Below are 13098 nucleotides of genomic sequence, written 5' to 3'. Positions count from 1 at the left end.
ACTTTTTATTTATATAAATTTCAAGAAAGGGAAAACTAATCCAGGTGACAGAAGTTAGAAGATGATTACCTCCAGAGAGAGGGGTGGTGACTGACTAGGAAGCCAGGAAACCAGGGTGGTGGGAATAATGACCTTTGATCTGAGTGGTATTGGCATGGATGCAAACCTACGTTAAAAATTCACTGAACTGTGCAATTAAGATTTGTGCAACTTGCTGTGTATTGTACTCCAATAAAACAATGTAAAAATAAATATCTTCTGAAGACACATTTGTTGCCTGAAGTTATATCCAAAGCCCTGTCCCTGTGCTAGTAGGGATTACTGATCTATTACTGCCAGCAAGACTGCCATCCCTCACGCTCTGCCTGGGCCTGCAAGCAAGTAATAAAATAAGCTTATTTTAGCTAAACTGGCTTCTTTTTGATGTTATATTTCCAAACTGAAGAGAAACATAACAAAGAGGGACACAATTAAAGAGAGTCTATTAGAAAATATCTCTGATCTGAGTGTGAATATTAATGGGTCTCATTTTTCTTCTTCCTTGGAATAATAGGATGATGTTCTCCAAAGGAGTTGGCTAAAATCCCACAGTAAAGTGGTTAGATAACTGCAGCTATGGGAGAGGAAGAGATAGAAGCAGGAATCAAAGCTACAAAAGGCAGCGTCTTTGCTCGGATGTCGAGGAATACAGATGTGGGTTTTATGTGATAAACTTTCCACCTGTCCCATGGAAGGGATGAGAACTGAGAAGCAAAAACACAGGGCTTGCAATTTTCTTAGGCAAAATGAAAACAATCCCTTTTAGAAATCTGAATCCAACTCAGGGGAAGAAATCACACCCTGCTCTTTCCCAAAAAGAAAAAACCCACCCTGCTTTGCCATTTCCCAAAATGGCTTCAGTCTGTACCTAGAGGGCTCTGACATTCTCTCCTACGGAACTGCTTAACAGGCACCAAAGAGATAAAACTCCAAAACCCCTGCCAGCAAATAATCAGATGCAGAAAGTGAGATAGAGAGAAGGGGAAAAACTTGTGGGCAATTAAAGTCATAGTTGCCTCCTTCCTTCTTCTCATCCCTGCTCGGCTTGGCAGCAGCTTCTTAACAGCTCTCCCTTGCTCTAATCTAACCTCTCTCCAAAAGCTACAAAAGGAACAAACTTTTACAAACACAATGGTAGTCAGGCCTGTGTCAAATCCACCCACAGTAGCCCATCCCCTTCATGGAAATGGGAACTTCCACAATCTCCAAGGCCTTCCTACCTGGCTCTTCCTCCCATAGCTGGCTCTATGTTCTGGCTACATTAATGACCCAGTCATGTTCCTTCATGCTTCCCTTGACTTAGAACACCGTGCCTTCCTTTCTTCTCACAGAGAGGTCTACCGTCTTTTGAGACACCATTAATTACTGTCACTGTGTCCAGGAGGGCTGCTCTGACTTCCCTGGTGTGAGCAGGCTGTGCCAAGCCTGTCACCCACAATGACAACTTTAACATTAAGGCCAAAGACTGTGTTCTCCCCAGGAGAAATCAAGTAAACAAGAAACAAGAACCATAGTGATGATTTGGACTGAAGAGTTTCGCCAATAACTGCTAAGGATTTTAAGGGCTATGTAGAGCTCCTCAAGTCCGTATAAACAAGCTACAGGACTCTGAGATTCCCCATGGGAACGGTGGGGGTGTGCACACAGACATACACATGAGGCATGGTCCTGATGGCAAAGGAACATGAAACACAAAAGAATATGTAAGGCCTAAAAATGTCCTCTGTGAATGTTTTCAAAGCTGAAAAGCAGCTACAGACAGACTTTCTACTCCTGGCTCCTGGTACAGTAGCATTTCCTCTTTCCCTCCAAGCAGAACTTCCCAGCAGGGAAAGGGAAACTATGCTGCCAAGAACTGAGTCCTAACAAGTGGTGTAGGATGGAGAAGCAAGTGTTCTGCTCTCCTCTTTAAAGTGCTGCTTTGTTTCAGGGCACAAACTGTGCTAGCATATGGTAGGTGTTTATCAAATATGAGATCACCCCCCAAAATTTCTAAGCCCCAATTCATATTCAGCAAGTCAATTAAACAGGCAGCTTGGGAAGAGCATTTGGTATCACCCCACTTCTTCCCTCCCTGGGGGCCTGGCTTCACCAGTGTTGGTCTTTTTTTCTTTTCTTTTCTTTTTCTTTCTTCCTTTCTTTCTTTCCTTTGTTTGTTTGTGGCTTTTTGAGACAGGGTTTCACTATGTAGCCCAGGCTGGCCTTGAATTCACTATGTGGTCCAGGTTGGCTTCGAACTAGCAGCGATCCTCCAGCCTCAGCTTCCAGGTGCTAGGATTACAGGCTTGGCCACCAGTATTCATTCTCTTCACACCTGAACCCCCAGCTCAGCCCAAGCCTGCTTACATTTACCTTCCAAATTTACATGTAGCAAATTGTGAATTCTCCACCCATACCTCATTGCATTTTTCCTATACTTATCTTCCCCCTTTAAATTTCACCAACTATTTATGTCATCTGTTATATTTTATGTGTTATTTAAATAAAATATCTTAAAACATCTCTGAAAAAAGTATAAATTAAAAATACAGGTTAAGTATCCCTTACCCAAAATGCTTGGGACTAGAAGTATTTCAGATTTGGGATTTTTTTTTGTTTCAAATATTTGCATATACATAATGAGATATTTTGGTGATCCAAGTTGAAACATGAAATTCATTTACTTCCTATAGATTCCCAATACACATAACCCAAAGGTAACTTTATACAGTGGTTTTCCCAACTTTGTGCATGAAACAAAGTTTGTGTTTTCACTATGACCAGACATGAGGTCCAGTATGGAATTTTCCAACTACGGTGTCATGCTGCACTGAAAGTTTTGGATTTTGGAGGATTTCAGACTTTTTGGATTAGAAATGTTTTAACCAGTATTTAAAGCACTGTCCTCTAGTTTAAGTGCTGCTCACTACTGCAGAAACTTCCTACTTACTGTTGTAAACAAATGCACAGAGAAAACAGGAGTTGTTTACTGCATTCCACAAGAAACACACTTGGAAAATACAAACTTCAACTTACTTGAGGATTCCCTTGGGCACTCCCTGCTGCTCGAGACTTTAAAGTCTGGATTTTCTCAAAGACCAAGTTGACTTTCCTTTTAGTGGCATCCTCATTGTCAGAGCTTCTGCAAAAAAAGATAGCAGAGAAAACAATAAGGGGCATGACCCCAGGTCTCAGAATGGATGGTGTGTTTTTCTTCAAATAAGTTGTTTGGGACAGGGATTTGCATTCCCAAATATGTGAGAGAGACATAAGCACATTCTAAATAAACTTGGAGAAAACATTCAGTTAAAATATTTGTTTCATTCAAATAACTCATATTCATTCCAAAAAGAATTCTTTTCTTTGTATCTCTCTCTCTCTCTCTCTCACACACACACACACACACACACACACACACACACACACACACGCTGCACCTTTAAATTGTACACTAGAACAATCTGCAGTGATCTGAACTTATTTAGCCTATGCTTTAAAAAATAAATCCCACCAAGCCAAGACATCCCCACAGTGGCCCTTTGTCTTGGAGTTCAAGTGTTTTCAACGTCTACCACACCCCTGGCAATTGAAAGATTTAAAATAAAATTCCTTAACTGGACACCACCCACTGCAGCCTGTCTCAGCAGCCTTTCTCCGAGGGAGGGAAAGAGCAGGCTGGAAGGAAAAAATTTAAAGAATTTTTAAAATCAAAAGTTCTTCTACCTTCATCTTAACATGGTAGAACCCTTCACAGGGAAATACTAATACGACGAGTTCTTGGCTAAATGCATCTCTAATTTTTTTCTTTTTTAACCAAAAGAGCCCCATGTTATATTTTGAGCCTGACTTGCTCTACCATCTCTGTGATGCAGACAAATAATCATCAGGCACAGTACAAAGCTGTCGAGTGTCCTGGAGTCGATGAGTGTTGGTGGAGAGGCTGGCTCTCAGTCACAGCAGGCTGAGGCCTTTTCTCTGATTAGCCACCTGATGAGAGAAACTGAAACAGGAGCTGCGTGGTCCTTATTGGAATTCCAGCACAAAATCTGAGCACAGACTGAAAGCCTGACTAATCCAACTCAGTCTGTGAGATAAGTACAGAAAACACAGCTTCTAAATGACCTGTATTGCCTTAAAAATAATGGGACCCAGGGCTGCTGGCCAGCATTCTCTGTGGGGCAAGCAGAAGCTGTCCCTCTTTGTAACTTCTCAGCAGGGCCACTAGGGCCAACATATGTGTGGAGGAATTCAAGATGGCACTGACCTAGCTCAACATGGGACAATCTCCCATCCTTGAATTTGCATTTGATCAGTCAAGGGTTGGTTTAAATATATACTGTATTCATGTTTGATATATGATGCCATTCTTTCTGCTCGCCTACCCCGGTTTCTACCTGTTCTACTCCAGATTTAAATGCTGGTATGAACTACAGCCATTGAGACTCAACCCCAGGGCAAGGGGGGTAAGATATAAATCCTCAGAAGAAGAAACCAAGAGTCCCCTCTCCACAGCCCCCAGAAATGTCAATACTTTGCTCCTTAAGGAAAATCACTCACCCTTCTTTGAGGTAATTATAAAGTATCTGCTTGGCCGTCTCCTCATTGGCTTGTTGGTTGAGCTCTTGCTGGCCCTTTAAGAGATCTGGTGTGGCCTATAACATAATTGTGTCTCTTATTAGAGCAGGAAGATGACATTTCCAGGCAGATGGCAACGAACAGGTACCTACTTTCCAGAAATGATTCTCTGGATAAACATCCTCATCGAAGCCTGCTCCAACATCGCTCAACTCTGTGATCTTGAGCAAGTTGCTTAACCTCTCCCCTCAATTTTCTCACTTAAAAATTAAATAGTACCCACCTTGACATGGCTGGTGCAATAAATATGAACAGATGCATACAACAAATAGTGCCTTGCACTTGACAGCCTTATTATCAACCGTATCGTTATTTTTCATTGTTACTATCAAGACACTGCATGTACCACATAGAATCTATCACTTTATGATTAATGGAGGTTAGGATTAACCTAATTTCTCAGACTAGAAATTAACCTAGTCATTCAATGTCATGAATAAAAATATATCTACATGAACCTAACCACCGAACCTCTGGGTAGAAACTAATTCTGCGGACTTATAGGTTTCACATGTATCATGTTTGATTTTACATAAAGACCACAGTGGAAACCTAGTGGTACTGAAAATAACCTAGAAAACTATACAATCTGGAGTAGGACATAACCTGACTCTTAAAAAAAAAATCAGATGTGCAATTACTGATTCAAGATTGAAGATGTGATCCTAGAGCCACTTGTAGAATGAGCACATCATTAGATCGCTGGAAGAAAAAAAAAAAAACAAACAGGTTTAATACATTAGTGTTACCTGAGTATTTGAGTTGGAAGAAAATGTCTTCATGGAAATTTTCTTGGCGCCGGAATCCGGTGAGGTTGCCACGGCCCGATTCTGCAACATCAGCGTGGCAGTGGCTGTTTTTATTTCATCCTCCTTTCTGGCCTGAGCTGGAAGGGAGGGTGCACAAACCACCACGGTGCCTTCCCGACCTCCTTTGTTTTCTGGAACTTTCCCATCTTTGTTCTGTGGGGCACCCTGGGCGCCGTGCATGGCTCCCTGCAGCTTGGCAAAGGCTCGGCCCATGCCCTGCTTCCCAAGGTACTCCTGAGCCAGGGACCTCTGGGGACACAGCTGGGACGGCCGGAGGAGGCGTTCACTGGACTTGCCCAGGTTCCTGCTGAACTCTGTCAGGTACTCTGAGTTACCCTGTAAACCAAAAGGAAACGCACTGTCCACGCTCCGGGACCTCTTCCTGTCATCTGGGTTGATTCTGTTTCGCTTCCCAGACCTTCCTCTTCTCTGAAGTCCAGGCTTTTGATCAAATTTTTCAATCAACTGATCCACACCAGGAATTGAGCCCGTGTCGATATCCCTCCCAGTTCCGGGGAAGAAGGGGATATACCTCCTGTTTTCGTGCCGGTTGACGTTGTCAGCATGGATGGCACATTCCTGATCATCAAGCAGAAACCTATACAAAGAGTTGGCTGAGGTGGGCGTGGTGGAGGAGGATGAGGACCTCCGTGAGCGAGCTCCGTCCAGGATGGGGCCCGCTGAGTCTTGTCGCCGGAAGGGAAGAACATCTGGCCTGGTTTTCTTGATTTCGCCGTGGGCCTGTGGGCTGAGGGTAGACAGGGACCTCCTGCTAGGGGAAAGGGCGTCCCCCACCCGCCCTTCCTTCATGCAGCTCTGAACATTGACACACACTGAGGTCTGCTTCTCAGGCTCCTCTGTGACCACAGAGCTGCACAGGCGGGTGGACTCCAGGGAAGGGCTGGTGGGCGGGGGGTTGCCAGGTTTGGAAGAACAAGCCCAAGGCTGCTTCTTGTTGTTAGCACCTTCTTCTGCCAAACCGTTCAACCCGTCGCTCTCGGGAGCTTGGAGATTGTGCAAGTTCAGGTCATTCTTGTCAGGGTCGTAGGGCTGCAAAAGCTCTGGGTGCCTTTGAAAGTTCAGCAGGTGGGAAGACTTCCCTGGGATGTCTTTTCGTTCTAGGACACTGTTCCTGCCCTCGTGGAGAGAGGGCTGCTTCGGGTTTCTGGGCGGGCTGGGCTGGGCGTATGAGTTCTCTGGGTGCGGTGGCTCTTCCATGCTGCTCTCCTTTGGTACAGAGCCGGAGCATCCAGGCAGGTCACTGATCATCGAAGATGGAAAGGAGGGCCCATTTTTTGAAAAAGGCCTGCCTGCTAGACAGTGCTCCGTGTTGTTGAGGACTATGTAGGGGTGACCATCAATCCCCTGGACTCTGATACTGACACCATAGGAGCCTGTCTTGGAGTGTGGGGAACTCCTTGTTTTCTTGGTCGCCTCACTTGCTAGTCGCAGGTGGACGCCGTATTCCTGCTGCACGTGTCGGTATTCACCAAAGTACAGCTCCATGGTTCCCTGTCCCAACTGCCAGGGAAGACGGGGTCAAAAGAGAACATTAAGTTAGAATTACATCTGTTTAAATGAAGATTAGGATAATTACGAGGGAAAACACCAAAGTTCAGAGAAAACAAGATCATTTCAATAGCAAAGCACTTCAGAACCAAAGACTGAGCGCTGCACCCTCCTGAGCCTGACCTGACCCAGCTGGCCTCTCTGGACGTTCCAGTGTCCACGCAGCCCTGCCCAGGGCCTGTTGTTGTCATTGGGCATAACCCTAGCCAGATGGTCACTGCTAATGGTTTAGTGCTTCTGGCACAGCCCCTTGATTCTTTTTCCAGCTCACTGATGCTCTGGTCACTCTTTTTCCTTACGTTGGTTTCCTCACACTTCATGCTATTTATTTTTAACCAGCAAGAGTGTCTCAGTTGCCAAGATTTGAGAACAAGGTACTTTTCCATGAAAATACTTCAGAGCTAAAGAGTTCTGATGCTCACCATTTTTCTTCTTCTCCTATACTTTTAATCTTCCCACAATACTTTCAGTATTTTTTACACACAATCCTGCTTTGAAATCTTTCCAGTGTTTGAATATAATGTCTAAAACATCTTAACTCTATGGAATCAGCTGTTTGTGAAACTAATGATGTGAGTAAGTGATTAAAAAATTTTTTAAACTTTTTCTTCTTCCCAAAAAGGTTCAAGTGACATAGCCATCTGAAAAATGTCATTTAAAAAATACAGTAAAGTGAAGGTGCAGTGCTCTTTATTTGGCAATGAGTCTTGATGCCGAGAATCACTGTCTTCATGTTTCCAGTGTGTGACCGCCCTGCCAATGCCTGTGTGTCTGCCACCATACAGGGAGCCCCTCTGTCCCGCTCTGAAAACCTGTAGCAGAGCAGGAGACCCAAGAGGGTCACAGACGGTGGCTCTCTCATTCCTGTCACCTGCAAGGACCCTTTTGAGATTTCTTTCCATTCAGGAGTCAATCTCATAACATATTTTCCAAGAAAATCATCTATTCAGTCCACAATTCCAAATTTATTTGCATTGTTTTGCAAAATACAAATCATTTCATTTCCTCTATCTCCATATCTAGTTTTATTTGCCCTGTCTTCTCCTGTTTCTGGACTGTACCAGTAGAATATATGTTAACATTTTAATTGCTGCTTCTCTAAAGAATCAGTTCCTATAGTTAACAAACATTTAGCTTGTTTCATTTTCTAGTTTACTGAGTTCTACTTTGATTTTTATTACAGTCGTCCCTGTGCCCTTCCAATCCACAGAGGTATATCTCAAGACCCGTCAGTAGATGCCTGAAGTTGTAGATAATACCAAATCCTATATACATACACACCTATGATAAAAATTTATAAACTAGGCATAGTAAGAGATAAATAGCAATAATAAGATAGAACAATTACAGTACACACATACTAAAAGTTATGTGATTATGGTCTCTCAAAACTTTATTGAACCTTCACTTTTTCACCTAAGGAAACCAGAATACAGCTTTTCTTTGGGATGTAAACACTGCCAACACCACTACTTTTGCACTTTACAGTCATTGTTAAGTAAAATAAAGCTTATTTTGACACAAGCATTCCAACACCACAAGGCTCAATCTGATAACCTAGAAGGCTGCTAAGTAACTATCAGGCACTCAGTGTATACAGTGTGGATACGCAGGATACAGCAATGACTCATGCCGGGCAGCATGAGGTGAGAGCCCATCCTGCTACTCAGAACTTTATACTTACAAGTTATTTTTGGAATCCCCATTTAATATTTCTAAGTGACAGTTTTCTACAGGTAACTGAAACCACAGATAAATAAGGATGACCATATTTATTTCTGCTTCCTTCTTTTTATTTTCTTTCCTATCTCTAACTTCTTAATTTGTATGCTTCATTTGTTCATTTTTGTTCTTTAATCACACAAATTGTGATATGTAACTTAGGAATTATGCTGGCTAGAAAAAGACTCCAAAATAGCAGCCTAAGACTTAAGATAGAATTTTTTTCCTCCAGAGATAAGAAGTAACTGGGCTGAAATAGACCCCAGGATGTTTTTTAGGAAAACCTCTTTTATTTTTCGACTCCTCTATCTCTAGCACATGGTAGATGCCTTATAATTACTGGTTAGCTGAGGCCAAAGCACAGATGCCAGAGACACACAGAATGAGTCGAACTCCTTTTTAGACATTCCTGGAACATACATCATCAATCCCTTATGTCTCCTTGATAAGAACTTAACCCTACTGCCACCCTCAGCTGCAAGGGAGGCTGGACAAGAAAGGTTTCAGCTGGTCAATGACACTCTCAACAAATTAACATTCTGTTAATAAAGAGAGCAGAACAGACATTGGGAAGGTAGCCATTTGCACCATGCTCATGTTTCTAGGACTATCTTTTTAAATTTTTTTTATTAAATAACTTTATTGTCAAACACATGCACATACAAAAGATTAGGACTATCTTGTAGAGAGTTTTGGTTTTGATTTCCTCTTTAACCCAAGAGTTGTTATTAAGAAAGTTTTTTCACATCCAGTATTTTGTTGTGTTATTTTGGCTTATGGGATCTTTACTTCTAAATGTTATTTATTTCTCCTCATTTTGTGGTCAGAAAATGAAGTCCTTACTATTTCTTTTAAGTTTATTGAGGTTTTCCCTGTATGCAAATATATGGATAATTCTTGTCAAAGCTTCCTAAGTGGCAGGGACAGTCTCCAGTTTAAGATATGGCATTCAAAATATACCCATTAGTTCAACCTTACGAACTGTTCAATTCAGTGATAGCACACACTTATTTTGTCTAACTTGTCATTGGGATTTAGGGACACACAGGCTCCTACAATAGCAGGGTGCTGTCCATTTTTTGTATGGTGTAAAATCTACTGACATCATCACCTCCCATCTTACAGACAAGAACAACTCTAAATGTGTGCATGTGTGATATTTACCATTATCTCACCAATTCCAATTATTTCATTATGTCTCCTTTGATTTTCAGTTATACTAATATTTTAAAATAATATTTAATCAAAATAAAACAAGATGTAATGAAAACCTATAACCTCCAACTTCCCTTCCCCAATCCCAAATACATTCTTCAGAGTAAGCTAATTGCAAATTTTGGCTGTTTCTTCTAGGACTTTCCTCCACGTTTCCCAATAGTGTTCCCAGGTGTGATTTCTTATCAGTCCTACACATGGTAGATGACACAGTGCACGCACAATTTCCATTTTGCTCCCAACTCCATGTTTTGTTCTGGTTTCTGAGAAATATGGCCTCAATATTTTTCGAACCCGAAGAACTTAATTTGTAATTTCCAATAGCTCTTTCCTATTCTCTGATTTACTTTTCTTTCACAAATGCTACTCTGACTTCATTTTTGTTTTTTAACCAGGGATCGAACTCAGGACCTTGTGCTTTCGAGGCAGGCAGAGGCACCACTGAGCTAAATCCCCAGCCCTTGACTTCGGATATGAAACAGTGTCTCCGTCTTACTGAGATAGCTGTAAGTTTCCTCAAAATAGATGTTTTCTGATTTGCTCCGTTCCTCCTCTCACTCTTCACTTGAAGAGTGAAGCAGACTGGAGCTCAGCATGTGTGTGTGGAGAAGGCTGAATGGCTGCTGAGCTTCCATTCATGTGGGGTAAAAAGCTGTTCCCTGAAGAACTTCAAGTTTCAGTATCTGGGGACATTATTCTTCTGATGCAGCTCAGTTTCTCCAGGAAAGAGAGCTACAATCCACTGCTGAGGCTGCACGTGCCTGGCTGCTGGTGACAGAGCAGAGCACGGGAGGTGCCCTTTGTCCAATCCCTGCACTGCTTCACCACCATTCCAGTCCCATCCGCGCTGCTGGTGTGAGGGAGGACAGAAACAGGAAGCTGCCCCATATCCAGGGTACAGAGAAGAATCGGACCCCTAACTGCTTGGGCTCATCTCCTCTGCCTTCTCCAGCAGCTGCCCCCCCCTTTCAGAGCCTTTCAGCAGCTCTGCAGGAGAATCACCCACTGCTACCCTTACCCACTGCAGGCCCCTTGGAAGAAACCTCTCTCTGCCAGTGCAGCTGCTACTCCTCCACCAACATCCCCACAGCCACTCTCGGCCTTTCGTAGGTTTAAACTTTGTTCCTTTACTGTCACTTGAGTAGTACTCTGAAGAGAGGATAAACTTTTAAACTTGTCCAGCTTGACAAGGTTTCTAACATAAAGCAGGTAAGGGATGCAGCTCAGAAGAAATCATATGCGTAGTATGCACAAGGCCCTGGGTTGGATCCCCAGCATATACATATAAATGAGTTTAAGGACAAGTAGAGCCACTGTGCCTTACGGTGATGAAGAAATGAATGATGGCTGAAACCAAACTGACTGCCTGGCTGTGTCCTGACCCCTTTTTCCAGGCAGCATTTGCATTTCCACCCTCCTCTTTAGAAACGTTCATATGTATCAAAGTTTATAAGAATTAGGGGGCACTGGGGCTCTCACACATGCTAAGCAATCATCTACCATTGAGCTACACCCTCGGCCCGATAAAAAAATCTTTTAAAAGGTGTTGTATACAAATAAGTTTATCCATTGGGATGCTTTTTGTGTGCAGTATTTACTAAATGCAGCTATTTTCCTCACCAATAATCTCTTCTTATGCTAACACTGACTTTTCGATGAAAATATTTCTTCTTAACATTTGTTAATAAAAGTCTGATCTAGGGTTTTATAGTCCTTTTCAATAGCTGCTGCTGCTGCTAGAGTCAACACTAATTACATTTCAATCTTTGAATAAGGCCACCTTGGTTTATTACAATCTTAGCTCCCTGTTGGTAAATTAATCCACATATTTGAATTTCATGAAACACCCAGAATTTACATTTCCTTGACAACAAACCTCAATCCAGTATTTTCAAGGACCGACATTTCTCAGCTGGGCACTGGTGTCTTAACCAAATGTGAATTTCTTTCCAATCAAAGTGTAAACACTGAATTAATTAATGAATTTCAGGACAGCTGTCCTGCACTCCTCAACCCAGAGCCATGTTTACAATCCTAACACACACCACAACCACACTTGCTCCATCTGGGATGGAGCCCAACCAGGGGCTTACATAATTTGGCAGTAAAAACTGATCAATTGCCAGGATGCAATATTGTGGCACTTGGCAAATAAAAGTGGTGTTTTGGAGTGGAAATAATGGTTTATGAAAAGACTGCTAAGTGACGATAATTGCTTTAGTTAGCAAGACTGATGAGTGTTTCTTAGTAACAAAGAGCTTAGCTCTGGGAAGAACTATGAACATGCCCCAGATGGAGACACTTCTGCTCTCAGGGCCACCACATGTGACCAATGTGCATGGGGATTTGTCACGTAATACTGGTGGCTCTGCACTCTGACCTCCAGTGGAACCTCCAGGGCCTGGGCGTACATTCACCAGCCAGACCCCAGGTCCCCACAACTGCTGCAGAAACCAGCCAGGCAATTTAGACCCTTGACAATGTGCTGTATCCTCTCCTCAGTAAAACCATGGTGCCCAAGCACTCATCAGGGACCCTGGCAAGGGGCCGAAGTGGGAGACTCCATATATGCTTGCTGTGAGTAAACAATTCTATCACATCATACAAGTCACCTGAGACAGAATCTAAAGCGAAGATGGGAATTCAAGGGGTCTCAGTGTGATCCTGAGCTTAATTCCAGCAAATACGATGTGAGCCACAAATCAAAATGCAGTTTCCCCAAGTGGGAACCTGGTGTCTCATTCAGAGGAAAGCTACTGCCAATCTGATGATGAACAGACTGAAACCTCTACACACAAGCCAAATGCTTACTCCTAATGGACATCCTGTGGGACCGGCAAGAAGGCGATTCCATGAGGGAATCTCCACATTAGAACTTCCACTAAAAGTGGAAACAGAAGAGTGGGAAATTACACAGAATGGATTCAACGAATTCCCAGACGACAGAAGAGGTGGCCCTACTTAATCTGAGCTTTCCATTTTATCTATGCTTTCTGTAGTGTAAGTGTAAGAAACTGGACAAACTTGCACAATTTCCAAAGAAATGTCTTTGCATATAGCCGAGCCTTTTTAGAGCTCCCTGGGAAAACCATTTAAAAAATAAACTTGAGGTTTGAAAATAAAACCGGAG

The 13098-nt window shown here is 42.7% G+C and overlaps 1 protein-coding gene across 2 annotated transcripts in view; it reads right to left on the bottom strand.

Moving 5' to 3' along the window:
• Positions 1-13098, bottom strand: part of Cgnl1 (cingulin like 1) — a 142248-nt gene that overhangs the window by 90334 nt on the left and 38816 nt on the right. Inside the window, exons 2-4 of one of the 2 annotated variants that reach the window (XM_004855746.4) lie at positions 5403-6983; positions 4576-4670; positions 3055-3160 (exon numbers count right to left, since the gene is read on the bottom strand). In XM_004855746.4, coding sequence (XP_004855803.2) covers positions 3055-3160; positions 4576-4670; positions 5403-6968 — 1767 coding nt within the window. In that variant the 5' untranslated portion in view covers positions 6969-6983. Of the gene's footprint in view, positions 1-3054; positions 3161-4575; positions 4671-5402; positions 6984-13098 lie in introns of those variants that run through there. The other variant, XM_021237169.2, reaches the window with a different exon arrangement.

This window comes from Heterocephalus glaber, unplaced genomic scaffold (assembly GCF_053883595.1).
Source record: "Heterocephalus glaber isolate CG9 unplaced genomic scaffold, H.glaber_assembly_v1.0 deba00001689, whole genome shotgun sequence".
In the NCBI taxonomy this organism is placed as follows: domain Eukaryota; kingdom Metazoa; phylum Chordata; class Mammalia; order Rodentia; family Bathyergidae; genus Heterocephalus; species Heterocephalus glaber.
This window is presented reverse-complemented; position numbering and strand designations above follow the sequence as displayed.